At 40.8% G+C, this 26352-nt stretch overlaps 1 protein-coding gene across 14 annotated transcripts in view; it reads left to right on the top strand.

The window, feature by feature from the left end:
- The first annotated feature begins 6556 nt into the window (after positions 1-6556).
- Positions 6557-26352, top strand: part of Cpne1 (copine 1) — a 45284-nt gene continuing 25488 nt past the window's right edge. Inside the window, exons 1-3 of one of the 14 annotated variants that reach the window (XM_090352249.1) lie at positions 6629-6718; positions 12559-12643; positions 17692-19646. In XM_090352249.1, the coding sequence (XP_090208375.1) occupies positions 17714-19646 (1933 nt within the window). In that variant the 5' untranslated portion in view covers positions 6629-6718; positions 12559-12643; positions 17692-17713. Of the gene's footprint in view, positions 6719-6825; positions 7272-9148; positions 9266-12558; positions 12644-17691; positions 24693-26352 lie in introns of those variants that run through there. The other 13 variants (XM_090352258.1, XM_090352245.1, XM_090352248.1 and 10 more) reach the window with 13 other exon arrangements.

Raw genomic sequence — 26352 nt, 5'->3', positions numbered from 1 at the left:
TTTTTTGAGCGCCTGAACACAGCTGCAGCCACCTTAGGGAAGAAGATTACGCCAACTGATGTCTATCAATTACTCAGCTTCAGATTTCTTCATTTAACAATTATTTGAAATCCTGCCAAGACCTAGTCTTGGTTCTGAGTATTGGGGTTATAATGGTTAAGTGGTTAATGTGGACCAAAGGGAACACTATCTTCTTCAGCTTGCTTGCTTGCTTGCTTGCTTTTTTTTTTTTTTTTTTTTTTTTTTTTGCCAGTCCTGGGATTGAACTCGGGGCCTAGACACTGTCCCTCACCTGCTTTTTGCTCAAGGCCAGCAATCTACTCTACCACATGATCCACAGTGCCACTTGTGGCTTTTTTTTTTTTTTTTTTTTAATGTGGAACTAAGGAATCGAACCCAGGGTTTTATGTATGCTAGGCAAGCACTCTACCACTAAGCCATGTTCCCAGCACTTTCTTTATCCTTTACACTAGTGGAAAGATGGAAAATAATGATAAACACTACTGTTGATTATATTAAGTGCTATTAGAAAAATTATACTGAGGAAAGGACAGGGAGAAGCTGAGAAGAAGGGTATTCTAGGAAAGGCCACACAGTGAAGGGTCAACCCAGACATTGCTCATCTAAATATGAGTGAGAAATAAGAGGAGACCAAAAGAGCCTAACATGATAACACATAGTAAGGTTGAGAATTCATGTCTGAACCTATAATCAATTAATAGGTTTTGATTTGTTTTGTTTGTCAGTTCTGGGGCTTGAACACAGGATCTGGGAACGGTTATTGAGCCTCTCTGTGCTCAAAGCTAATGCACTGCCACTTGAGCCATAGTTCTACATATGGCTTTTTCTGTTTATGTGGCACTGAGCAATGTAACCCAGGGCTTCATGCTTGCTAGGCATGCTCTGGCTTCTATTCCTTGGTACCACATACATAGAAAAAAAGCCAGAAATGGTGCTGTGGCTCAAGTGGTAGAACTCTAGCCTTGAGAAAGCCCAAGGACAGCGCCTAAGCCCTGACTGAATCCAAGGCCCAGCACTGGCAAAAAAGAAAAAGAAAATTGGGCCAGGAGTTTGGCCTAGTGGTAGAGTGCCTGCCTACATGCACCAAGACCAGCGTTTGATTCCTCAGTACCATATACATAGAAAAAAGCTGGAAGTGGTGCTGGGGCTCAAGTGGCAGAGCTCTAGCCTTGAGAAAGTCCATGGACAGTGCTCAGGCCCTGAGCTCAAGCCCAGGACTGGCAAAAAAAAAAAAAAAAAAAAAAAAAAAGAGATAAATAAGGAAAATAAAAATAAAATGTTACAGTTTATTGATACTGGGTTTTGAATAGAATCTTTTTTCTCAAGTTGTCCTGCCACCTCACCTTTCTCTGTCTGTCTGTCTGTCTCTCTCTCTCTCTGTCTCTCTCTCCCTCTTCTCTCTCTTCTCTCCTCTCTCCTCTGCCTCCCCCACAAGTCCTCGGGCTTAAACTCAGAGCCTAGGCATTATCTCTGAGCTTCTTTGGCTCAAGGCTAGCAATCTACAATTTGAACCACAGCACTATGTCTGGCTTTTTCTGAGGGTTTACTGGAGACAAGGGTCTCAAGGTCATTCCCACCAAAGCTGATTTGGAATCAAGATCATCAGATCTGGGCCAGGAGTTTGGTCTATTGGTAGAGTGCTTGCCTAGCATGCACAAAGGCCAGGATTTGATTCCTCTGTACCGCATAGAAAAAGGTTGGAAATGATGCTGTGGCTCCAGTGGTAGAACACTAGCCTTGAGAAAGCCCAAGGGCAGTGCTCAGGCCCTGAGTTCAAGGCCCAGGTCTGGCAAAAATAAATAAATAAAAGAACATTCTCTTATTTAAGCTTCCTGTTTAATAGAATGACAAGATTATGCCACTGCACTGAGCTTTATATTGCTTGAGGTGGAGTATTTCAGTCTTTTATCCTGTACTAGCCTTGAATCTTTGTCCTCTACTTTTCAGTCTTCTGTGAGGTGGCTAAGTCAGGATTTTTTTTTTTTTCTGTCAGTCATGAGACTTGAACTCTGGGCCTGAGCACTGTTCCTGAGCTCTTCAGCTCAAGGCTACTGCCCTACTCATTGAGCAACAGCACCATTTTTGGATTTCTGATGGCTAATTAGAGATGAGTCTCATGGACTTTAGTGCCCTGGCTAGCTTTGAACCGCAATCCTCAGATCTCAGCCTCCTGAGTAGCTAGGATTACAAGCATGAGCCACTGGGCCCAACTCATAATTACTATTTTTTTTCTTTAATGTTTTTGAATGTGAGAGTCACTTGGGATTGAACTCAGGTCCTCAAGCTCTTCTTCTTCTCCTTCTTTTTGGTTTGTTGTGAGGCTTGAATTCAGTTTCTGGGCTCTGTCCCTGAGCTCATTTGCTCAGGACTAACACTTTGAGCCACAGTGCCACTTCCAGTTTTCTAGTGATTAGCTGGAGGTGAGAGTCTCATAGACTTTTCCTGTGTGTGGTAGCTTTCAATCATGATCCTCAGATCTCAGCCTCCTGAGTAGGTAAGATTACAGAGGTGATTCACTAGTGCCTGGATTTTTAAAAAATAATTATACAAATGGGTTTCAATTCCTCAAACATTTATACTTAGCTATTTCCTCTCACACCTGGTGCTGCTCTCCCACTTGAGCCATGCCTCCACTAGCAGTCCTTTGCTATGTGTGCATATGCCAGTCCTGGGACTGGAACTCAGGGTCATGGCTCTGTCCTTGACCTAGTGCTTATCCCTTTAGCCACAGCTCTACTTCTGGCTTTTTGTGGGTGAGTTGGAGATAAGAATCTCCTGGACTTGGGGTTGGGAGTTTGCCCTAGTGGTAGAGTGCTTGTCTACCAAGAACGAAGGCCTGGGTTGGATTCCTTGGTACCACATATATAGAAAAGGCAAGAAGTGGTGCAGTGGGTCAAATGGTAGAGCGCTAGCCTTGAGAAAGCCCAAGAACAGTGCTCAGGCCCTGAGAAACCCCAAGACTGGCAAAAAAAAAAAAAAGAAAAAAAAGGATTCTCCTGGCCTTACTGACCTGGAGTAGCTTTGATCCATGGTCTCAAACTCCTAAGTAGATAGGATTACAGATGTTTGCCACCAATGGCTGGCTAGCACATGTTTTCTATTGCAAGTTTTTCCAGAGGCCCTAGGTTCTGATAACTGTGCTATTTATCTGATTTTACCTATTTAGTAGTGTAATGTGGGCAGTGGGGAAAATGCATTGTTGTAATGAAATAGTGGAAATCAGGGACTGCAGTTCAGAGCCCATCCTTTCCCCCTGCTTCACTCTGCCATTGTTTACCCAGACCTAACACCCTTCCCCATTGTTTACTACACTTCCCCACTGTTTACTAGACTTACCACTGGTTCCCCTGCCATTCCTTTACCCACACAGTCCTTTACCCAGACTAAAGCTGTATCTTGAAACATCTTGGTTCCCACAACCAGATGCATCTTTTTTTTTCAGCTGTGGGGCTTGGAATCTGGGCCTGAGCAGTGTCCCTGGGCTCTTCAGCTCAAGTCTACTGCCCTACCATTTGAACCACAGCGCCACTTTCAGTTTTCTGGTAATTAGTTGGGGATAAGAGTCTCACAGAGCCAGGCAGTAGCTCAGGCCTGTAATCCTAGCTACTCAGGAAGCTGAGATTTGAGGATCAAGGTTCAAAGCCAGCCCGGGCACAAAAGGACCTGAGATTCTTAGCTCCAATTAACCTCTAGAAAACAGGAAGTGGGGCTTGGCTCAAGGGAAGGGTGGTAGCCTTGAGCTGAAGAGCTCAGGGACAGCACACAGTTCAATCCCCATGAATCACCCCCCCAATCACAAAAAAAAAAAAGTTTCACAGGGTTTTTAGTGCCCAAGATGGCTTTGAACTGCTATCCTCAAATCTCAGCCTCCTGAGTTGCTAGGATTATAGGCCACCATGCCTGGCTCAGATTCAGCTTGACCATATATAAATATGAGATTTATGGTATGAAAACCCCAGCATGTTTGGTGGGGTTTAAAAACTGCCTGCTGTACAGATCAGGGCTGTACTCCTAGATCCTGATCTTGGGTTGTAGTCCTGGCATGTGAGCTCCTTCCTTGCTCAATAAACTTTTAACATCTCATTCATGTTCTGAGTGGTCTGATAGTTGGCCCACCTCTGGACCCCACTACAGTTACGACTAGGATTATAGACATAAAATCGGCTTTGTTTTCTTTTTCCTTTTTTCTGACTTCAAAATGAAATTCTCAGACCTCAGCTTCCTGAGTAGTTAGGAATATAGTCATGAATCACTGCCATCCAGTTGACTTTTCTCTTTTTGATTAGAAGACTAGGTTGTACAGTGCCATTCAGCAAGATACAAAGGTATGCTTGCTCAGTCTGTAATTTCAACATGAAAATGTGAAGGATTTTGGTTTGATAGGATTGAGGTTCAAAGCCAACCCCAGGCATATAGTTCCTCACACTTGTAATCTTAGCGACTCAGGAGGCTGAGATTTGAGGATTGTGGTTCAAAGCCATCCCAGACACTATAAAGCCAACAGATTCTTATCTCCAATGAATCTCTAGAAAATGGGAAGTGGGTCTGTGGCTCCAGGGTAGGGCTGCACCCTTAAACTGAAGAGCTCTCGGACAGGACCCAGGCCCAGGGGTAGGGTGGTAGCCTTGAGCTGAAGGGCTCAGGGACAGCGTCTAGGCCTAGAGTTCAAGCACCATGACCCTCTCCTCACTCCCCCGCCCAAAGAAAAAGCCAACCCCAGTAAAAAGTGATTCTAGGTGATGCTGGCTAGTCAGAAGGTTGAGATCTGAGGCTAGAGGTTCCAAGCTAGCCCAAGGAAAATAAATTCAAGAGAGTCTTATCACTAATTAACAAAATACTGGAAGTGGAGGTATGGCTCAAATGCTAGCATGCCAATCTCATTGCTTCTCAGCTTTGGGCAAAGATCAAGTGTGTAGTGTAAGTTTTTATGAGAAAATGCCAAACAATGCCCTGGTGTCTCAGGCCTGTAATTTTAGCTACCCAGGAGGCTTAGATCTGATCATAAGTTCAAAGTAAGTCTGAGAGACTCATCTCCAATTAACCACCAGAAAACCAGAAGTGGCCTGTGGCTCAAAGTGTAGAGCACTAGCCTTGAGCTGAAGAGCTCAAGGACAGAGCTCAAGCCCAGGGTTCAAGCCCTAGGAATCACCAAAAAGGAAAAAAAAAAAAAAGAAAAAGAAAAAAGCTCAACAAGAGACTGAAGCCCTAAGTTTGAGCCCTAGTGAAAAAAAGAAAACAAAGCTAACAGAAAACAAGTTTAAAAAAAAAAATGCCTGGCAAGATGCCTCATACCACACCTAGCTACTCATGAGGCTGAGATCTGAAGATCAAGGTTCAAAGCCAGACCAGGCACAAAAAGACCTGTGATTCTTTTTTTTTTTTTTTTTTTTTGCCGGTCCTGGGCTTAAGCTCAGGGCCTGAGCGCTGTCCTTGAATTTTTCTCAAGGCTAGAGCTCTACCACTTGAGCCTCGGCACCACTTCCATCTTTTTCTAGGTATGTGGTACCAAGGAATCGAATCCAGGTCTTCGTGCATGCTAGGCAAGCACTCTGCCACTAGGCCAAACTCCTGACCTGAGACTCTTATCTCCAATTAACCTCTATAAAAGAGAAGTAGAGCTTGCTCAAGGGTAGGGCAGTAGTCTTGAGCTGAAGAGCTCAGAGACAGTGTCCAGGTCCAGTTCAAGCCCTATGACCCCCCACCCCCCCCCAAAAAAAAAAGAAAGAAAAGGCTAGGGTGGTGTAACTTAGGTGGTAGAACACTTAGCAAGTACATGACCCTGCCTCGAAACCCTAGTATATAAAAAAATTAGGGTCCGGTAGTGTGGCCTAGGCACAAAGCCCTGGGTTCAATTCCTCAGTACCACATACACAGAAAAAGATGGAAGTGGTGCTGTGGCTCAAGAAGTAGAGCCCGGAGTTCAAGCCCCAGGAAAGGATAAATAAATCACCCAGTAGTATGTAGGGGTAGGGTACTGGGAATAAGGACATCTGAGATTAGGTAGCTCAGCTCTGTGGCCAGTTCTGGGCTCAGATTCAGGATAGGGCACTGTCCCTGAGACCTCTCTCTCATATACATGAATAAATATGTTTTTGATTTGGTGGTCATGCGGCTTGAGCGCTAGGCCTTGGGCACGGTCCCTGGGCTCTTCAGCTCAAGGGTAGCGCTCTACCACGCCGAGAGAAAAATTAGGTGTCGACTTTCTCGGGAGGACAAGATCAAGAACACTACTAATGATCCGTTTAATCTCACAACAATTCTGCCGGTAGGCCCGCCCGATTTCCCCTCTTTCCCAGCCACTGAAAGAAATGGAACCATCCGCCCAAAGTCCTGTCGTGGAGCAGACACGGCCATACCTCCTCACTCCCTGGGCGGACCAGCCCCGCGCCAGGTTTGGGCCCGAAGACCGTAATTAAAAGGCTCTCTTGTGAGCAACTTCCGGTATCCCGCCCTAAACCATCACCGAGCATGCGCCGCACCGCCCACGCGATGACGCCACACAGTCTGTCCCGCCCCTTTCTGGAACGCGGAGCGGCTGAACGGGCCGGCGGCCATTTTGTGAGGCAGCTGAGGAGGTGTTGGATGCGGCGGTGGGCTCCGGGAAGCCGTTCGGGCTGGGGCTGTCGGCCGCGGGGCGGAGGCGCTCGCGCGGGGGGTAACTCAGGTCTGGGTTCTGGTGCCGCGCAAGCTCTCCCCGGTAAGACTCCCGCAGCCCCGGAACGGGCGGGGCTGTGCGGGGCTCGAGCCGCCCCTTGGTGGCCCGGGGCGGGGCCTTCGGAGGCCTCGGAGCTCGCCGCAGCGGGTGTCCCACACAAAGAGTCGGGGCAAGGGCTGCGGGGGCCTCGGGGCGCCCCTCGCGCCTCTACGTGTGGAGAGGATGAGCCTGTGTTACGATATGGGGTCGAGGCCACCGCGAGGACGCCCCCGTGGTCGGAGAGAGGGAGGCGGCCCAAGCTGGATGGCCCAGCGGCCTGTGGACTAACGGGGACTGCCGTGAAAACACACCTTCCGCCCTGAACGGGGAAAACTTCCTTTGCCTCCGAATGGGCGTAGGTCGTAACTACACCTCTGCCTGCAAGTCGGGAGTTTCCCCCCGAAATGGAAAGGTGGCCCCTGTGGCCTACCAGTAAAAACGGGGACTCTAGTTGGGACACCTGACGAGTGTGGGAGGCTCGGATCCGCGCTCTGCCGGAAGACCAAGACGGAGGCCCGAGAACCGACCCCTCTTACGGCCTGCAGTTGGATCGGGTGTCAGTGAATTTGCTTCCAAGGCCCGGTGTTGGGATGGGGTTTATGCTAGGAGAGGAGCAAGGGGGGGAGTCAGTAGGCCTCCAGGTGCAGAGCATTTGTTAAGGATGCAGCTTGGAAGGAGCGTCCCTGCTCCTGTTCTACACGGGGGCTGGGTGTTTCTGTTGGCATGGGTTTCCCTGAAGCTTGGCGGCGCTCGTTTGCGGCCACGTGAAATGGGAGGGCCTTAGGGGATCCACAGGTTCTGATGAGGATGGCCATTTGGGCAGCGAGCTCAACCGCTAGTTAGTACTTGCTTGGACCTTGTGCCTTCAGAGGGGCTCCTGTGTGGGCTCTTCGCCGGCAGTGCTAACACGTTCATTTAGTTGGGTAGTTTGTCTTGAGATTTGCAGGCTTTGTGTTGAGGATTCTGGGACTTTGAGAAAACTCCCTTGCTCTTGAATTCCAGAGATGGCAGGGTAAATGGGGGCAGTTGGCAGGGACTGTTTTGTGTTTTACAGCAATAGAATGATTCCAGCAAATAAAATCTCTGCGTTGGGGAGGGATTTGCCGAAAGGCAAGTTTTGTGAATATCTCTTAGAGCTTGTTGAATGATGTAATTTTTGCAAGCCGCATTATTAGTGAAAAGTTAACTAGTATGTATTTTATTAATGTGTTTAAAGCATTCGCAGTTGGTTTAAAAAAAATCCCACAAGTCTGGAAATGTAGAAAAATAATGACTGGTTTTGTTTCATATTACTTTCTTATACTTGTTTGATGTCGATCACTTTGCTTATGGATTGTAATGTGTAATTTCAGTTTCATGTTCAAGTCTGTTGGATAAAAATATGAAGCTTTAGAAAACATGGTGATAGTTAACTTATGGATCTTATTACTATCTGCTACTACCAGTACACTTTAGGCTTCTTTTACTTGGACGTGTCAAATGTTTTGATTGTGCGTTGAACCTTTGTAGATTGTGTTGGTTTGATTTAGAGGTTGTAAAAACTTGATATTTTAGGCCAGTGTGTTCCAGCTGTTTGAATCCAGTGACAGTACTGATACTGCTTTATTCTATTTTACAGAGAGCCATGCTATCACCTCTCTGGTTTTGTTTTGTTTTTGGTTATTTTTGAGATGGAGTCTCTCAATGAAGCATATACCTAGGCTGATGACAAAGTCAAGACTCTTCTGTCTCAGCCTCCTGAGTTAGCCTCCTGAGTTACAGGATTGCAGTCCTGTGTCACCGTGCCAGGTCCTCCTCCGGTTTGGATGAATACTTGCTTCTGTAGGTGTTGTAGGAAGAGCTGAATTCAGTCTGATTGGTTACACAAAAGATGCTTTTAGATGACCCTCTCAAAAATGGAGTGGTTGTTCTGTTGTATATCTTCATGTATGGTCCACAGGTTCTTTATTAATGTGTGTGGAAATGAATATTGTTGAATATTTTCTGAAAAATCATTTAACCTCAATTGTAGTTTCATTTGCGTTTTATTACCACCTAACTATACGCTTTGGTTTTTTAGTAAAAGCCAACTTTTAAGTCTTAAAAGCATAGTGAATGGCGATATGTTTTGTTAGGTTAGAAGTAATATTTTTGCTTTGAAGTGAAATGAAGTCAGATAGCATTTTTATTGGTGTCAAAATAATTGTTAAAAGTTTTTGACAGAAGAAATATGAAATACTTTTTGACTTGCTGCCTTGGAGTATTGAATGGGAAAGTTGAACAGTGATGCATCTTCATTATTATCAGAATTTTTTCATTAGGATTGATTCTAGATATGAAATGTGTTCCATATGGTCATGGGTGACAAAAAATCAAGTAGATGATGCTGTAGTTTCATAATGCCTACTACGATATGATTGTGCCCATTGTAATTGATTCTCTCTGTTCACATCTCTGTGATCTTTTTTAGGGTTGCTGGTTTTTGTTCTTAGGGGTGTAAAATCCCTACTTCTTCTCTATCCTGATTCTTGCTAAAGACTGGTGACTGAACAAAGCAAAGATTCACTTCAGGTGTTTATTACCAGATGTATAGTTCAAGTTGTGCCTTAGCTTCTTGATTAGTTGGGCTGTTGTCAGACGATTTATCCAGAAATTCCTAGTAATTGAATGACTAGTAAATAGACTGCATTCCCTAATTTGCTAAATTTTCTATAGCAGTATTTGTAATTTTTCAAGTATACAGTTAGATCTGAAATACATTTATGTATCAATACCAAACCATTTTCTCTTTGCCTATTTTTATGCTGTATAAATAATATATTTTTAGATGTTGTGGTGCATAGAATTATTTCAGTCTTGTCCTAAAGTTAATCAGAGGTTAACAGTGATTGGGGTAGATTTTTTAAATTTGGGATCCTACATTTTGGTTGCTAGCTGATGTAAAGTATGTATAAAAAGTTTATTGGGAAACAGTGATACCACTGTGAAATTATGGTCTTTACAAAGCAAGTTGAAACAAAAGTAATTCAGTTCAACTCTCATTTTCCAGTTATTTTCTTGTCTTTATGAAAGAAGAGATCTAGCACTGAGAGCCTGAGTTCTGAGGTTCTGACTTGTAGCTTTGATGTTCTAAATCTTTTTTCCCCCTTGGTTTGGTGTAGAATAGCCTTTTCCTTTTTATGTCTGGATTGGTTTTGTGTCATAAATTGAACACAAAACTTGAGCAAGGCATTTACCAAAATCACCTGGTATTAATCCTTTGTGAAATAAAAATTTTCCTTATTTCTGGGGCCAGGGAGTTTGGCCTAGTGGCAGAGTGCTTGTGTAGCATGCATGATGCTCTGGGTTCGATTCCTCGGTACCACCTACTCTGAAAAAAGCTGTGGCTCAAGTGGTAAAGCATTGGCCTTGAGGAAAGCCCGAGGACAGTGCTCGGGCCCTGAGTTGAAACCCCAAGACTGGCAAAATAATTTTTTTCCCCTCATTTCTGGCAATTTTGTTGGTGTTTTGGGATGGACCTAGTGAGTTCCATTAGGGTTTAAGTGACTGACTTGAATTTGTCCTCCACATAATCGGCATAGTATGTCTTAGGTTTGCGAGGAAAGAAACTATGGAACCTGTTTTCTCGTACATTCATAGCATATGCCCTAGCCTCATACCAGACCTTTTGAATTAGAACGTGTAGTGTCAGATAATGTATCACACAATTTAATTTAGAAAATTACTCTGGTTCTGTAGCTTCTAGAGTACACGCTGTACATTTAGAAGTAAAAATTGCACTTGGCCTTTCTCATTGCTTTTTGAAGCAATTTTTTTTTTTTTTTTTTTTTTTTTTGCCAGTCCCGGGCTTGAGCTCAGGACCTGAGCACTGTCCTTGGACTTTCTCAAGGTTAGAGCTCTACCACTTGAGCCTCAGCGCCACTTCCGGCTTTTTTCTATGTATGTGGTACCGAGGAATCGAACCCAGGTCTTCATGCATGCTAGGCAAGCACTTTAACCACTAGGCCAAACTCCCGGCCTTGAAGCAAAATTTTTTAAATTTTTCATTTCCCTTGTGACCAGTTACAGAAACTGCTGGATATGGCTTGTAAATGAAGAGTTTTAAAACTCTTCAGATTTAACTAGGATAAAATTGTGAAAATCAGATTAATGCAGTGTTTTGGGCTTTTGGAAGTGTGTTCATAACATTTGGTTTGAAGTTAAAACCTTAGCCCAGATGTACCATTTGACTCACACCCCAGACCATCATTTTAAGATTTTAGTGACAAAGCAGTCTCACAAGTTTGAGTAAAGTGCATAGTATCAGTTAGGATTCTTGAAATGTATTTTACTTTTTTGGTGATTAATATTAAACACATTTTTATCTTGACTTAAAAGATATTAGTTAAAATAGAGCATCATTTAGATAAGTAGTCATCTACTGGTAGTCTTAATTATGGGACAGTGACCTGTTAAGCCAGATGTGATCAGTGACCTGTTAAGCCAGATGTGGTGGTACATATCTGTGATCCATCCCAGCACTCTTGAGGGGCAGAGGCAGGAAGAGCACCAGTTCAGATCCAGATGGCACATACTCTTTGATTGATTGATTGATTGGTTTTTTTTACTTACTAAAAATAGAAAATCAGGTGCCAGTGGTTTACACTGGCTGAATTACTCTGGAGGCAGAGATATGAGGATCAAGATTTGAAAACAGCCTGGGCAGGAAAGTCCATGAGATTCTTGTCTCCATTTAATCACCAAAAAGCAAGCAAGCATGTAACTATGGCTCAAGTGGTAGAGCGTTACCCTTGAGCAAACAAGCACCTGGGTCTAGCCACAGGATCGGCACAAAAATAAACACACACACACACACACACACACACACACACACACACGCATATATATATATATATATATGTAAAATAAGTATAATTATAAAAATAAGTATAATTGCTTAATTATTTGGTTATATTTGCTGTGAATTGTGTATCATCTCACCAGTTTAGAAGAAACCCCAGTGAAAGATTAGTAGCTGGGCCAGGAGTTTAGCCTAGTGGTAAAATGCTTGATTAGCATGAATGAAGACCGGGATTCCACATAGTAGCCTTGAAGAAAAAAAGCCCAAAGATAATGCTCAGCCCCTGAGTTCAAGCCCCAGCACTGTCCCCCCCCCCCTCAAAAAAAAAAAAAGAGAAAAAGAGACAGTGGCTAACTTTTACTTTTGGAAGTATTTTTCAAGCAAAGTTTTTTTTGGGGGTGGGGATAATGTGATTATTAAAAGAACTTTACCTGAATGTGTTGCATACAAGTGAGATTAGTTTATATACCTAAAACTTTAATATTTTAGTTTTTTGTCATGCCTGATGTTGTTTTGGTGGAAAGGAAAATATGAGAGGAACTGTAGTAAGATCTATGAATAACCTTGGTTGATGACTTACTTGTCCAGGAATTGTTATATGAGCCTGTGCTTTCACTAAAATTTTGTAAGAATCTGGGGAATAGGTTGAAATTGGACTTGTGGTTTGTGAACTGGTATAATTATCAAGTGATAAAAGCAATTACTAACTGTGAAGCTGAACTTTTATTAACTGTTTCAGTTTCAGTTGATTTATTCTTGCATTGGTTTCTGACACTCTTATTTATGCACACATGAAAATATTTTGATTGACCTTCACATTTGAAAGCAATACCAAATTAAAAGCATATGTGGGATTTTGGTATATGTCTTTCTTTTTCTTCTTCTTTTTTTTTTTTTGGTATATGAATTCTAGTGAAGTGCTTGTGGTTTCAGATTCACGTTGGTAATATACAGTTCAGTGTGGCCTGTGCGTGTTATTTTGTTTCCTGCATTGATTTTTGCCTTCGTTTATTCTCTATTGCAGTCTAAAAGTTGGTTTTAATTGGTTGCCCACAGGATTGACTTGGCCTCTTCTTCTTGTTAAGAAAATACATCTCTTGTGTTCTCAGGTAAGAGATTTTGAATAGGGGGTTTGTTTTTATACAAAATAAAATGCAAATAGCTTATTAAGAAACATGAAAATAGGTGTAGTAACTACATTATGTGTATACTTACACATTTATCTGAGGGGTGGGGGTCGGGTGAATAGTTGTTGGCTTCCTTTGAAGGTCATGAATTTTCCCATATACTTACTGTTATATAGTAAGTAGCTGGTTGCTATATGTTCTCCCTTAGAATCATTCTAGATGAGTTATAAATATAGTTGGTTGTTACTGGTATGGTTATTTATATTCCCTAGAAGTATAGATCATTTTGAATTGCATGTTTTAGAGTACAAATTTTAGACTTCAGATGAAACCTTATAGTATAGTTGAATCTGTCTAATCTACATTTAAATATCTAAGCTAGGCTTAAGATAGGTTGAAATGATGTATCTCTTAAACAGGTACTTAGTAGCAGGTAACAGATGCTATTTTGTATTTTTCAGAACCTAAAAATAGTTTTCTCCAGATGGCTTTATCAATAAGTCATGTGCTGTACTGGTTTAATCCTTAGCCCTTTTCTAGCTGGTAATCTCAGGCAGATTTTTCAGTACTATATTTTCAGTATATCTTTACACAGACTTTTCAGTAAATCACATCTCAGGAAAAAAGACTTGTGTGACATTTAGTTTTGTTTAATTTTCTGTTCTTGAGACCATAATCAAATTCTCATCTTAATGTCCAAGTTTGAACTAACATATCTCTTCAGTTGCTTTGGGTACCTGGATTACCCTTTATATTTCTTTCCTTCATATAAAGTTGTTTTTGAATTTAAACAGGAATGCTGTCTCAGTTTTACATATATATTATATTCCAGATGCAGTAAGGAATATAAATTTGGTTGATTACTTGGAAATTTATTTATAAACTTCCTTATAGGCTGCTATATAGTAAATAGGGGGAAAGTTGATTATTTTTTGTCAGTCATGAGGCTTGAATTCAGGGCCTGGGCACTGTCCTTGGGCTTTCTCAAGGCTAGTGCTCTATCACTTGGATAACACTACCTCTGGCTTTTTCTGTGTATGTGGTACTGAGGAATCAAATCCAGGGCTTTGTGCATGCTAGACAAGCACTTTACCACCAGGCCATGCTTCCATCTCTTTTAGTGTATTATGATGGTCTTACAAAGCATTTTCTGTTAGCAAGCCCATAGTTTGCATATAATCTTGACTTTGAAGAATTCCATTCACAGAGTAGTTGCATAATTCTTTAGAGCTTATAATGGGAAACAATTATTTTTGTTTTTGTTTTGTTCTGATCCTGGGGCTTGAACTCAGGGCCTAGGCATTGTCCTTCAGCTGTTGTGTTCAGGGGCTAGTGCTCTTATCACTCAAACCACAGCTCTACTTTTTTTTTTTTTTTTTTGGCTGTTAACTGGTAATATAGTTCAGAGACTTTTCTATTCCAGGCTGACTTCAAACTGTGATGCTCAAATCTTAGTCTGTAGTAGCTAGGATTACTGGCACCTAGATATAATTGAGAAACTTTGTTCCTTCATAAGTAATAAAACTAGGCTCAGTAATTTCACTGAGGTCTCAAGCCAGTTTAAAAAGGCTTATATTAATGGGTGCCGGTAGTTCACACCTGTAATCCTAGCTATTCAGGAGGCTGAGATCTGATGATCATGTTCAGAGCCAGCCAGGGCACAGAAACCTGAGAGACTTATCTCCAATTTACTACTAAAAAACCGGAAGCGGTGCTATGGCTTAAGTGGTAGAGCACAGCCTTGAGCTCTGAAGAACTTAGGGACAGCATCCAGGCCAGAGGTCAAGCAGCAATGATCAACCCCCTAAAATAAGGCTTATATTTAAAAGTTGATTTGACTATATTAATTTCAAATTGTCATGGTTTCCCATGTCAAGAATTTTTTTTTTTTGTCAACTTAAAAAGTTCTTAGCCAGACCTGTAATCTTAGCTACTTAGGAGGCTGAAATCTGAGGGTCAGGATTCAGAGCTAGCCCAGGCACTAAAGAACCTGACTCCAATTAATCACTAGAAAACCAGAAGTGGGGCTGTAGCTCAAGGAGTAGGGTGGTAGCCTTGAGCTGAAGAGCTTAAGGATAGTGCCCAGGCTCAGAGTTGAAACCCCATTACCCACCAAAAAAAAAAAAAAAAAAAGTCCCTAGAGGGCTGGGAATTTGACTTGTCTAGCATGCACAAAGACCTGGATTTGATTCCTTGGTATCACATACATAGAAAATCCGGAAATGGTGCTGTATCTCAAGTGGTAGAGCCCAAGGACTGTGTTCAGGCCCTAAGTTCAGTCCCAGGACAGGCCAAAAAAAAAAAAAAAAAAGTTCTACAGGCAATATAAACTGAATTACTGGGGAATCCAGTTAAAATTGAAATTCTGGGGGTTGGAAGCATGGCTCCAGTGGTAGAGTGCTAGCCAGTGAGTGAAAGCATCAGATAGCAAGTTCAAGACCTGGTCACAGAAAAACTGAATAATGAAATTGGTTTAAATTTGGGAGAAATTTTTCTTTGGACTAAATCAAAATAAATGTTATCTACGATCAGAGAACAACCAGTTATCCCACAGGAGTTAGATTAGGCCAGAGTTTTTGTTTTGTTTTTAAAGGGAGACTGGAGGCATGGCTCAAGTGAAAGAGCGCTTGCCTGGAAAAAGCACAATGTTCTGAATTCAAACTCTAGTGCCACTAACAAAAAAGGAAAAAAAAAATCCTCTACCTTCATTTTCAGCTTGTATTACAGGCTTGAGCCACTGCCTCCTGCGAGTGTTTTTTTGTTGTTGTTGTTTTTTGGCTCAAGACTTACACTCTACCACTTGGAGCAACAGTCACTTTTCTGCTTTATTTTTAAACCAGACCTAGGACTTGAACTAAGGGTCTCGGCACTATCCCTGAGTTTATTTTGCACAAGGATAGCACTCTATCACTTGAGCCACAGGACCACTTTTGGCTTTTTCTGTTTATGTGGTACTGAGGAATTGAACCTCGGGCTTCATTCATGCTAGGCTGAATAGCTAGGTTTACAGGTGTAAGGCACTGGTGGCTGGCCTGCCTAGCACTTTTTTTTTTTTTTTTAATCAAGAGTTTGGGAATAAGTCATTAAACTTAGATTTTAATTAACTAGAACAGCCCCAACTGTTCTGTAAACAGCTTTTGCTTTTTAGAGGAGTAAGTGTAGTTCAAATCGAGTTTTAACTATCCTGTTTAATATTTGTTTTAGATTCTTAGTATATATTAACTTTGTTTATATTAGTAATTCCTTAGGTAGGTGTTGTCATTGTCGTTGCTGCTGCTGCTGCTACTATTCTTGCCACTCAAACTTAGCTTTATTTATTGATTGATTGATTGATTGTGTGTCCTGGGGCTTGAACTTGGCCTGGGTGTTGTCCCTGAGTTCTTCAGCTCAAGGTTACTGCCCTATCCTTGAGCCAACCCCTACTTTCCAATTTCTAGAGGTTAATTGTGGAGATAAGAATGTCAGGTTGTTTTATGCCAGGGCTGGCTTTGAACCTTGATCCTCAGATCTCAGCCTCTTGCATAGCTAGGATTACAGGCGCGAGCGAGCGTGTGTGTGTGTGTGTGTGTGTGTGTGTGTGTGTGTGTTTTAACTCAAATGGCACTCTACCACTTGAGCCACTTTTGAATTTTTGTGGTGAGTTGGAGATAAGATTATCTCAAATTTGTCTGCTTGGGTTGCCTCTGACTCAGAATTCTCAGATCTCAGCCTCTTATTAGCTAGGATTACAGATAATGAGCCCCCCCAGCAACCAGCACTGCTGGGTAGTTTGTGTATGTGTGTGTGTGCCACTCTTGGAGCATGAACTCAGGGTGCTATCCTTAAGCTTTTGTGTTCAAAGCTAGTGCTCTGCCACTTTGGGTCACAATGCCATTTCCAGCTTTTTGTAGTTAATTGGAGGTAGGAGTCTCGTGGACTTTCCTACTCAGACTGGCATTGATCTGTGGTCATTTTCCTTTTAAGTAGTATTACAGGCATGAGCTACCAACACCTAGCTTTTCATAAGTAGTGTTAATCATAAAAGGCACATTAGTTAGCATCCAGCACTCCATAGGTAATTTTAATAAACATGGAAGGTTGAAAACTTTTCTTTGTGTGTATGCCATTCCTGTGGCTTGAACTGAGAGCTTGGACATTGACTTTCTGTGAGCTTTTGTGTTTAAGGCAAGTACTCTACCACTTGAGCCACACTTCTAGCTTTTCTTTTTTTGGATGGTTAATTGGAGATGAGAGTCTTAATAGATATACATGCCTGGGCTGGCTTTGAAACTTGATGATTAGATCTCAGCTTCCTGAGTAACTAGGCTTACATGTGTGAGCCTCCAGTGCTTGAAAACTTTTTAGATGAAATAATGGAATTAGCTCTCATTTGAGATTTAGTCTACTTAGGTCTTTTCTTTATTATTGTGTTATTATGATTATCATTATGTTTGTTGTTGGTCTTGAGGCTTAAACTCAGTGCCTGGGTATTGTCCCTAAGCTCTTTAGCTCAAGTCTAGCACTCTACCACTTTGATACAAAGTGCCACTTCCAAGTTTTAAATATTTATGATTCCAGTTTTCTCTTTCTTTTGGATTTTGAAGCTGAGCCCTATAAAATCATCAAGCTTATAGGGAAGATGCTAAGTCAGTTCTAAATATTAACTTGGATATGTTCTTAGATTTTTTTTCTCCCCTATAGCTTGTTGAATTTGGTCTCCTGACTTAACTTTTCTTTCAAATCTCAGTAAATAATTAGTGGTCTGAGTGATGTATTTTATGATTTAACCGTCTAGGTTTTTTTTTTTTCCCCCTCCTGAAACTCATTAGTCTTGGATGGGAACTTCCAGTTGCCTTTAGAATTAATGCCTATGGAAGTTGAAATTGTTTAGGTTTTACATTGTAAATTACACTTTTCAGTTTTTTATCTAAATTAATGACATTGCCTGTGATTACTTGTGGGCCTAATATGGTAGCTGGCCATTCTTGCAGTTAAAAAGTTGGTGTAATGAACAGGAGTCTGACTTGGCCGTTGCCTTTTCTCATCTGCAGGTGTGTGTGGTTTCAGCGCAGCATGGCTGTGGTCATCCGTTTGCAAGGTCTCCCAATTGTGGCGGGGACCATGGACATTCGCCACTTCTTCTCTGGATTGACCATCCCTGATGGGGGCGTGCATATTGTAGGGGGTGAACTGGGTGAGGCTTTCATCGTTTTTGCCACTGATGAAGATGCAAGGCTTGGTATGATGCGCACAGGTGGTACGATTAAAGGGTCAAAAGTAACACTGTTGTTAAGTAGTAAAACGGAAATGCAAAATATGATTGAACTGAGTCGTAGGCGTTTCGAAACTGCCAACATAGATATACCACCAGCAAATGCTAGTAGATCAGGACCGCCACCTAGCTCGGGAATGAGTGGCAGGGTAAACTTACCTACAACAGTACCCAACTTTAATAATCCTTCACCGAGTGTAGTTACTGCTACAACTTCTGTTCATGAAAGCAGCAAAAATATACAGACGTTTTCTACAGCCAGCATAGGAGCTGCTCCTCCAAATATGGGGGCTTCTTTTGGAAGCCCAACGTTCAGCTCCACTATTCCAAGTACAGCCTCTCCGATGAACACAGTCCCACCACCACCAATTCCTCCAATCCCAGCAATGCCATCAATGCCACCGATGCCATCCATTCCCCCAATACCAGTTCCTCCTCCAGTACCTACATTGCCTCCTGTGCCTCCTGTTCCTCCTATTCCCCCAGTCCCTTCTGTGCCACCTATGACCCCACTGCCACCCATGTCAGGCATGCCACCCTTGAATCCTCCACCTGTGGCACCTCTGCCTGCTGGAATGAATGGCTCTGGAGCGCCTGTGAATCTGAACAGTAACATGAACCCTATGTTTTTGGGTCCGTTAAATCCTATAAATCCTATCCAGATGAACTCTCAAAGCAGCGTGAAGCCACTTCCCATCAACCCTGATGATCTATATGTTAGTGTACATGGAATGCCCTTTTCTGCAATGGAAAATGATGTCAGAGATTTTTTCCATGGGCTCCGTGTTGATGCAGTACATTTGTTAAAAGATCATGTAGGTCGAAATAATGGGAATGGATTGGTTAAGTTTCTTTCTCCTCAAGATACTTTTGAAGCTTTGAAACGAAACAGAATGCTGATGATTCAACGCTATGTGGAAGTTAGCCCTGCCACAGAGAGACAGTGGGTAGCTGCTGGAGGCCACATCACTTTTAAACAAAGTATGGCACCTTCTGGACAAGCTCATCCCCCTCCTCAAACACTTCCCAGGTCAAAATCACCTGGTGGGCAGAAAAGGTCACGGTCAAGGTCACCACATGAGGCTGGTTTTTGTGTTTACTTGAAAGGACTACCATTTGAAGCAGAAAACAAACATGTCATTGATTTTTTTAAGAAGTTGGATATTGTGGAAGATAGTATTTATATAGCTTATGGACCCAATGGGAAAGCAACTGGTGAAGGCTTTGTAGAGTTCAGAAATGAGGCTGACTATAAAGCTGCTTTATGTCGTCATAAACAGTACATGGGCAATCGTTTTATTCAAGTTCATCCAATTACTAAGAAAGGTATGTTAGAAAAGATAGATACAATTCGAAAAAGACTTCAGAATTTCAGCTATGACCAGAGGGAAGTTATGTTAAATCAAGAGGGGGATGTCAACTCTGCCAAAGTTTGTGCCCACATAACAAATATTCCATTCAGCATTACCAAGATGGATGTTCTTCAGTTCCTAGAAGGAATTCCAGTGGATGAAAATGCTGTACATGTGCTTGTTGATAACAATGGGCAAGGTCTAGGACAGGCATTGGTTCAGTTTAAAAATGAAGAGGATGCACGTAAGTCCGAACACTTACACCGTAAAAAACTGAATGGGAGAGAAGCTTTTGTTCATGTAGTTACCCTAGAAGATATGAGGGAGATTGAGAAAAATCCTCCTGCCCAAGGAAAAAAGGGATTAAAGATGCCTGTGCCAGGTAATCCTGCAGTACCAGGAATGCCCGCTGCGGGAATGCCCGCTGCAGGAATGCCCGCTTCGGGAATGCCCGCTGCGGGAATTCCTCCTGTGGGAATCCCTCCTGCGGGAATCCCTCCTGCTGGAATCCCTCCTGCTGGAATCCCTGCCGCTGGAATCCCTGTTGCTGGAATGCCCAGTGCAGGAATGCCCACTACTGGAATGCCTGGTGCACCACTGCCTGGTGCGGGAATACCTGGTGCGGGAATACCTGGTGTGGGGATACCCGGTGTGGGGATACCCAGTGCTGGGATGCCAGGTCCAGGGATGCCTGGTGCAGGAATGCCCGGTGCAGGAGGTGAAGAACATGCTTTCTTGACTGTCGGATCAAAGGAGGCCAATAATGGACCTCCATTTAACTTCCCTGGTAATTTTGGTGGGTCAAATGCCTTTGCTCCCCCACTCCCTCCTCCAGGATTAGGAGGGGCCTTTGGTGATATTAGGCCTGGTATGCCTTCAGTTGGAAGCAGTGGTTTGCCTGGTCTAGGATTGGAAGTTCCAGGATTTGGAGGTGGACCAAATAATTTAAGTGGGCCAGCAGGATTTGGAGGGGGGCCTCAGAATTTTGGAAATGGCCCTGGTAGTTTAGGTGGCCCTCCCGGTTTTGGAAGTGGTCCTCCTGGTCTTGGAAGTGCCCCTGGGCATTTGAGTGGGCCTCCAGCCTTTGGACCTGGCCCTGGCCCTGGCCCAATCCATATTGGTGGGCCCCCAGGATTTGGATCTAATTCTGGAAAACCAGGACCAACAGTTATTAAAGTACAGAACATGCCCTTCACTGTGTCTATTGATGAGATTTTAGATTTCTTTTATGGTTATCAAGTAATCCCAGGCTCAGTATGTTTAAAATACAATGAGAAAGGTATGCCTACAGGTGAAGCTATGGTAGCCTTCGAATCTCGAGATGAAGCTACAGCTGCTGTTATTGACTTAAATGATAGGCCTATAGGCTCACGAAAAGTAAAACTTGTATTAGGGTAGCCATTCACATCAATTCTTTATGGGCAGATTTTCCTATTCCTGTGATTAATGCATCCAGATTGTTTTCTTAGTATTTCCAGGTTAGAACCTGTGGATTGTCCCAACTGCATTCAGATTGGTTTTTGTAACATAGAGCGTTGGTTGACTGTTTACAATTCACTTCCAGGATTAATATTGCTGTATGTTACAGTAAATTATCTGGAAAGAACACAAAAATGATTTTGGCTTACCATTAGGGAAACCATTTGTAAAATTCAATGACATATATAGTTTATCAAGGAGTCTAGATTGGTTTTGTTTTATACCATACAGGATTAAGATAACAGAAATGTCAGTGGAGCTCATCAAGGGTGCTCTTGCAAGCTGGTAAAAAAATAGAAATTGGCTACTCTTGGAATTTGATTTAAAGCTGGACAGATTTGCTTTGTTATAGGGTCAAAGCTTTGTCTAAAATCTTCATTTTCTTTTAAAATTGAATAAAATCTCTGTATACAGATTCATTGTATGTACCTTTATTGCTTCTTAAAGGTTTTTCTGTATAGACAGCCCTGCTTCAGATGTTGCTGCTTTGTTTGCCTAATTGACTCATTTGTAAATGAGCAGAACTGTTTTGGTTTTATCTCTAAATATAAAACTCCACACTTGATTTGTGCTATAACCCTGAACTTTGATTTCTAATGTCACACTTAAAACTGTGTGGAATGATTTTTGCCATAAAAAATAAACTATGACGTCCTCTACCTACCAGAGCCTTTTTGGTTTGACCGCCAAGTTTTAGTTTACTAAGTTTAAAGACTGTATATTGTTTGGCTGGCATTGAAAGCCAGAAATCACTTTTAATTAGTGTTTAAAATGCTTGACTGGAAGTCCTGTCCGTTATGGACTAATTGTTTTAGCAGTTTTCTTTTGTCCCAACTTTTTAGTAAAGGGGTCAATTTATAAGAAAGAGTATAATATCTTTAAAAGTAAAGTTGAAAGTCTTAGTAATATTATAGAGTAAAAGATCTATATGCCGGTTTATAATATAGGTTGATAAATATTAATCCTGTTGGAGGATTTTTGATACTGTTCGACTAGGAACCTGTTTCAAAGAAAACTTCCTTATGTAGATTACAAGTGCAGTTGTGAGAAGAGAGCAAATTGAGATTCCTAGACCTTTAATATTCTTTTTTTCAGTATTCAGGACACTCAAGTAGGAGGGCCACATAGGTTCCGGTGGTTATGTTTCCTTCCTTATAAAACATTTACCTTACAATATCTTACTGACACAGTAGACACTAAGATTTCTTTCCTTAATTAAAATGCTCTAAAGATGTGTCACACGATATACAAAGTAGATTTGTGAATTATCATGGAAATGTTATTGTTTACATGTCCCTTTTGATTTGAAATATCCTCAACATTTTGCAAACCATTTATAAAGAGATCAGACTTATAAATTGGTATTTCCTGTTAAAAATATATAGTGCCTTTTGGATATCAAAGGTTTGTGGAGCATTTGAAATACAGTGGCTTGTAATTTAGAGTTGAGTGGAAAGTTTCAATTGTGTGGTCAGATATGGAAAAGCCTTTTCATCACTTCAATAGAGGACCAACAGTACAAAAGTTTTGAGTAGAGAAAGGATTGTGCAAGACTTTCAAGAGATAGCTGTGTTGTAAGCCTTTTGTTAAATCACAAATACAAATTTGCTTGACAGATACCTAGGTACCGCCTCAAGTTAAAAAGTATTATGATTACGCATCCTAATAAGAATAATTTCTGCTTCCAAAGACAGTGCAAAAGAAAAAAAACACATCTGCACTGTTTTGGGAATCTGTTTAAAAAAACAGATTGTTATACTTTGAAAAGTTATTTTCACTTTAGTAAAATGGGTCCTTTTATCCTTTTCACAATTTATTTTGATTGTATGATCATATATTCTTATTAAACATACACTTTATGGCAACTGGTTTGTTTCTAATTTTAGATAAATACTAAAAAGGAAATATTGATCTCATTGTCAAATAAATTAAGAAAATAGTAGTTTGTGTAGAAATTGGAGAAAGTGTGCTTCCTATTTCATTTCATTAAATCACAACAGTGCTCGTTGTGAAATGTAATTAAATGCTTTGCCCTCTTGAACTTGATTTCTGTATATCTGAGACTATTACCATCTTGCTAACTGCTAAGCATACTTTTTTTTTCTGGGCATTGGAGTTTCAGGCTTTTTCATTTTTGTTTTCTAATAACAAAAATCTGTTTATGAAACTATTCATACCGCTCTTACAAATTTTCTCCTAAGAACTTGGTTGGGGGTAGAATTGAATTTGCATGATTTTCTCATTTCTTTTGTATGGTATGAAGGATTTGTAAAGCTTTCCTCAACGTAGTGTGCATTTGTAAACACTATCATGGCATTCTAAATTTTTTGTGTACATTTTATTGTCTGTTTTCGGTGACTTTGACATTTAATAGAAGAGAATCGTTTCCATTAGGTTTAATTTTTTTTTCCTCCTGCGTTTACTTGTGGTCATTTTTCTTGGTATAAAGATTTAGCGAATGCTACAAATGTATTTTATAAATAAGCTAATTTGTAAATATTTTTGAACTTCGTGAAAGATTGAGTTCTGCATTTACACTGTAGTTTGGATGTACAATTGTTAGTGGCTGCGTTTTGTTTTTTGTTTTGTTTTAAAGAAACACAGTGAAATGTAGTTGCTAATCTTTGTGTTCCAACTTGTCAAAGCATTGACAATTAAAATTCCATTACAAACTTTTAATTCAAAACTTCAGGTAGTTCTATTTAGTAGAGTTAAGGTCAGTTTTATTCATTAGATGGAAATTTAGGACTGTGTATGGAAGTAAGCAAATGTGGGTGTTCTTAGGTGGTTATCATTATTTCCTTTAAAAATAAGGAAACAAAGCTTTATGCAAATTACAACCCTGTTTTACTGGATGTTTGATTGTGTACAGGTGCAGACCACATTTGTTAATATAAAATCCACGCATAATTTTAAGAACACTTGAAAGCCAAGTAAAGAATATGTAAAATTGCTAGTTAAAGCTTTTGGAAGAAATCTTTATAGTGATCACTTAAAAATTTTTATTTCCAGCTGGTGCCAATGGCTTATACCTATAGTCCTAGCTACTTAAGGGACTGAGACCTAGAGGATTACAGTTCAAAGCCAGCCTAGGCAGAAAAGTTTGTGAAACTCCATCTCCAATTAAACAGCAAAGAGCTGACTGGAGACAATGGCTCACATGATAGAGCACCAGCTGAGAGCAAAAGTGCTGCCTGGCTCTTAAGTTTAAGCTCCAATACTGGAAACAAAAACAAATATATGTGTTTGCACCCTCAGAAAAATACCACATTTAAATTATTTTGCTTAAATTGTTTTATTGGCAGTTCTATAAACCAAACTCAAAATGGCTTGTTGACAATATGGACTCAGCATTGCCATCAAATACTGCCTTGGCATTATTCAGCATTATTTTGTTTGTTTATAAAGATGAAGTCTTGAATACTGTTTAATAATAAACTTGTCACAAAGTAAAGGCTGATACTTTTAATGCTTTAACTACACAAACCTATTTCACTGAGCTATAATGTTTTTCCCCCCCTAAACAAATACTTTGTGCCTTTGGAAATGTGGATTTGGTGGTCTTGGACATAACAATTGTTTATCTCTGTCTGCTAATGCTGAAGTGTGGAAAGAAGAGGATGGATGCCTGGAACGGCAGGGAGGAAACTTGATTCTAGGTCATTTCCTATCTTTTTTAGAATTTTATTGTGGGTATTTTGCTAGCAGACTACTTCATTTGTGAATGTGGAAAGAACCGGAAATAAGAAAATAAATCTTCAGAGTAGATTCTCAATTTTACACATCTCAAAAGCTTTTTCTTTGTTTTTATTTACTATGTGAAGTGTTTGAGTGGGAAAGAAAGGGGAATGAAAAACAATGCTTTCTGATATTGATCTGAGTTTTGTATTGTTAAAACTTCTGAAAAAAGCAAATGAAATTTTATAAACTGCAGGGTCCTTCAAAAAGAATCTGGATTAGAGTTTTGGAATAACCAGAGCTCTTAAAATGTTTATAAGTTTTACCTATATCATGTGATTGTCCTCTATAGGAATATTCAGATTCTTTCATTGTTTTTAGACTAGACATACTAAATTACATTTTTTGTTGTTGTTGTTTTTGAGGTTGGTGGGTCTTACTCTTGCTCAGGTTGGCCTTGAACTCCTGGCTCAAGCCATCTTCCTGCCTTGGCTTCCTGAATGGCTAGCACTGTTGTTGATGCACTCCATTATGCCCAGCAGCCTTTTAAAAATGATCAAGGTCAGGCCAGGAGTTTGGCCTAGGGGTAGAGTGCTTGCCTAGCATGCACAAAGACCCAGGTTCAATTCCTTGGCACCACATATATAGAAAAAGCCAGAAATGGTGCTGTGGCTCAAGTGGCAGAGCTCTGGCCTTAAGAAACCCCAACAATAGTGCTTAGGCCCTGAGTTCAAGCCTCAGGGCTAGCAAATAAATAAGTAAAATGATCAAGGTCAACTAGTAAGTTTTTGAAAAATGACAGTGAAATCAGTTGCCCTCAAATACCATTTGTGAAGGGTGATTGGAAGATCACTTCTATCAATTACTGTTTTTTGCTTTAGTGTTTTACAATAAGAAGCAGAAGTAGTAGAATATCACTTGTGTACACCCATCACTGTGCTCCCTGAAGTAGAATTTTTATGAGGTGAGGTAGAAGGTAAATGTGGTATTGCTTTTTTATTTTAAAAAATGCTTTGTTTTATCTTTTTAGTATAAAATCTGGTAGATTACAAGGTCTTACTATAAAAATCTTTATGAAAGAGGGTACTTTGGCCATAGTACAATTGTCTGATGTGACTTTTCTGAGAAAACACCAGTTCAACACCATAAGCAAGTTCATTTGTTGGTAAATGTTGATTCTTTCCTCTTCCTGGGTTTGTTCTTGGTGCTCTGAACTACTTTGTGTCTGAGAATCTGAAAAACATCATAAAATATGGTTCTTTGTCTGGATCAATATAACTAACAATAAGTAACCAAGGTGTGGCGTACTATTCTACATACTGATAAATTACTAAAGAGTCCTGGAGGGAAAAAAAGCCACCTGATACAAACTTTTCGGCCGGAGGTACAATATTTAGGTCTGTAAATTGTGGTAGGGAAAATTTCATTAACCATATTCCTTGAGCCAGAGATGACTCCAGTGAAAATGTTGATGGTTTGAACATACAGACCCCTCACATAGTGTAGAAAAGGACAAAGCAGAAATTGGCACCCTAGCTTCCAGAAACCTGGTTTAGTAACATTTTTTTTCTGATCAGCTGATACCTTATTACTGAGGAGGAGGCTGGACAAATGGAAAACATACAGAGCTAGAACTAACAGAATCAGCTTGACTCATCTCAGGAGTGAGCTATATTTAAAGGGGCTTACCCTATAGTGTTTCAGCCCATTCTGTCCTATTTCTCCTGATGCCTGCTGATGATCTACTAAATCTCTGTAACCAAGACTGAGCTTCATTTGAAATCTTATCACTGTCTCTAGCTTCAGACTCTACAGCTTCTATTTAAAGCTTTTAATGAATAAAGGCAGTCATATATTGTGCTACCACAGGTTACCTGATAGTCTTTACAGACTATGAAAGATTTAGAAAGATCATTTTTTTTTAGGGGACA

The sequence above is a fragment of the Megascapheus bottae genome, chromosome 18, assembly GCF_031878675.1.
Source record: "Megascapheus bottae isolate mThoBot1 chromosome 18, mThoBot2.hap1, whole genome shotgun sequence".
Classification (NCBI taxonomy): domain Eukaryota; kingdom Metazoa; phylum Chordata; class Mammalia; order Rodentia; family Geomyidae; genus Megascapheus; species Megascapheus bottae.
The sequence above is the reverse complement of the archived record's forward strand: the minus strand, read 5'-3'. Positions and strand labels throughout refer to the sequence as shown.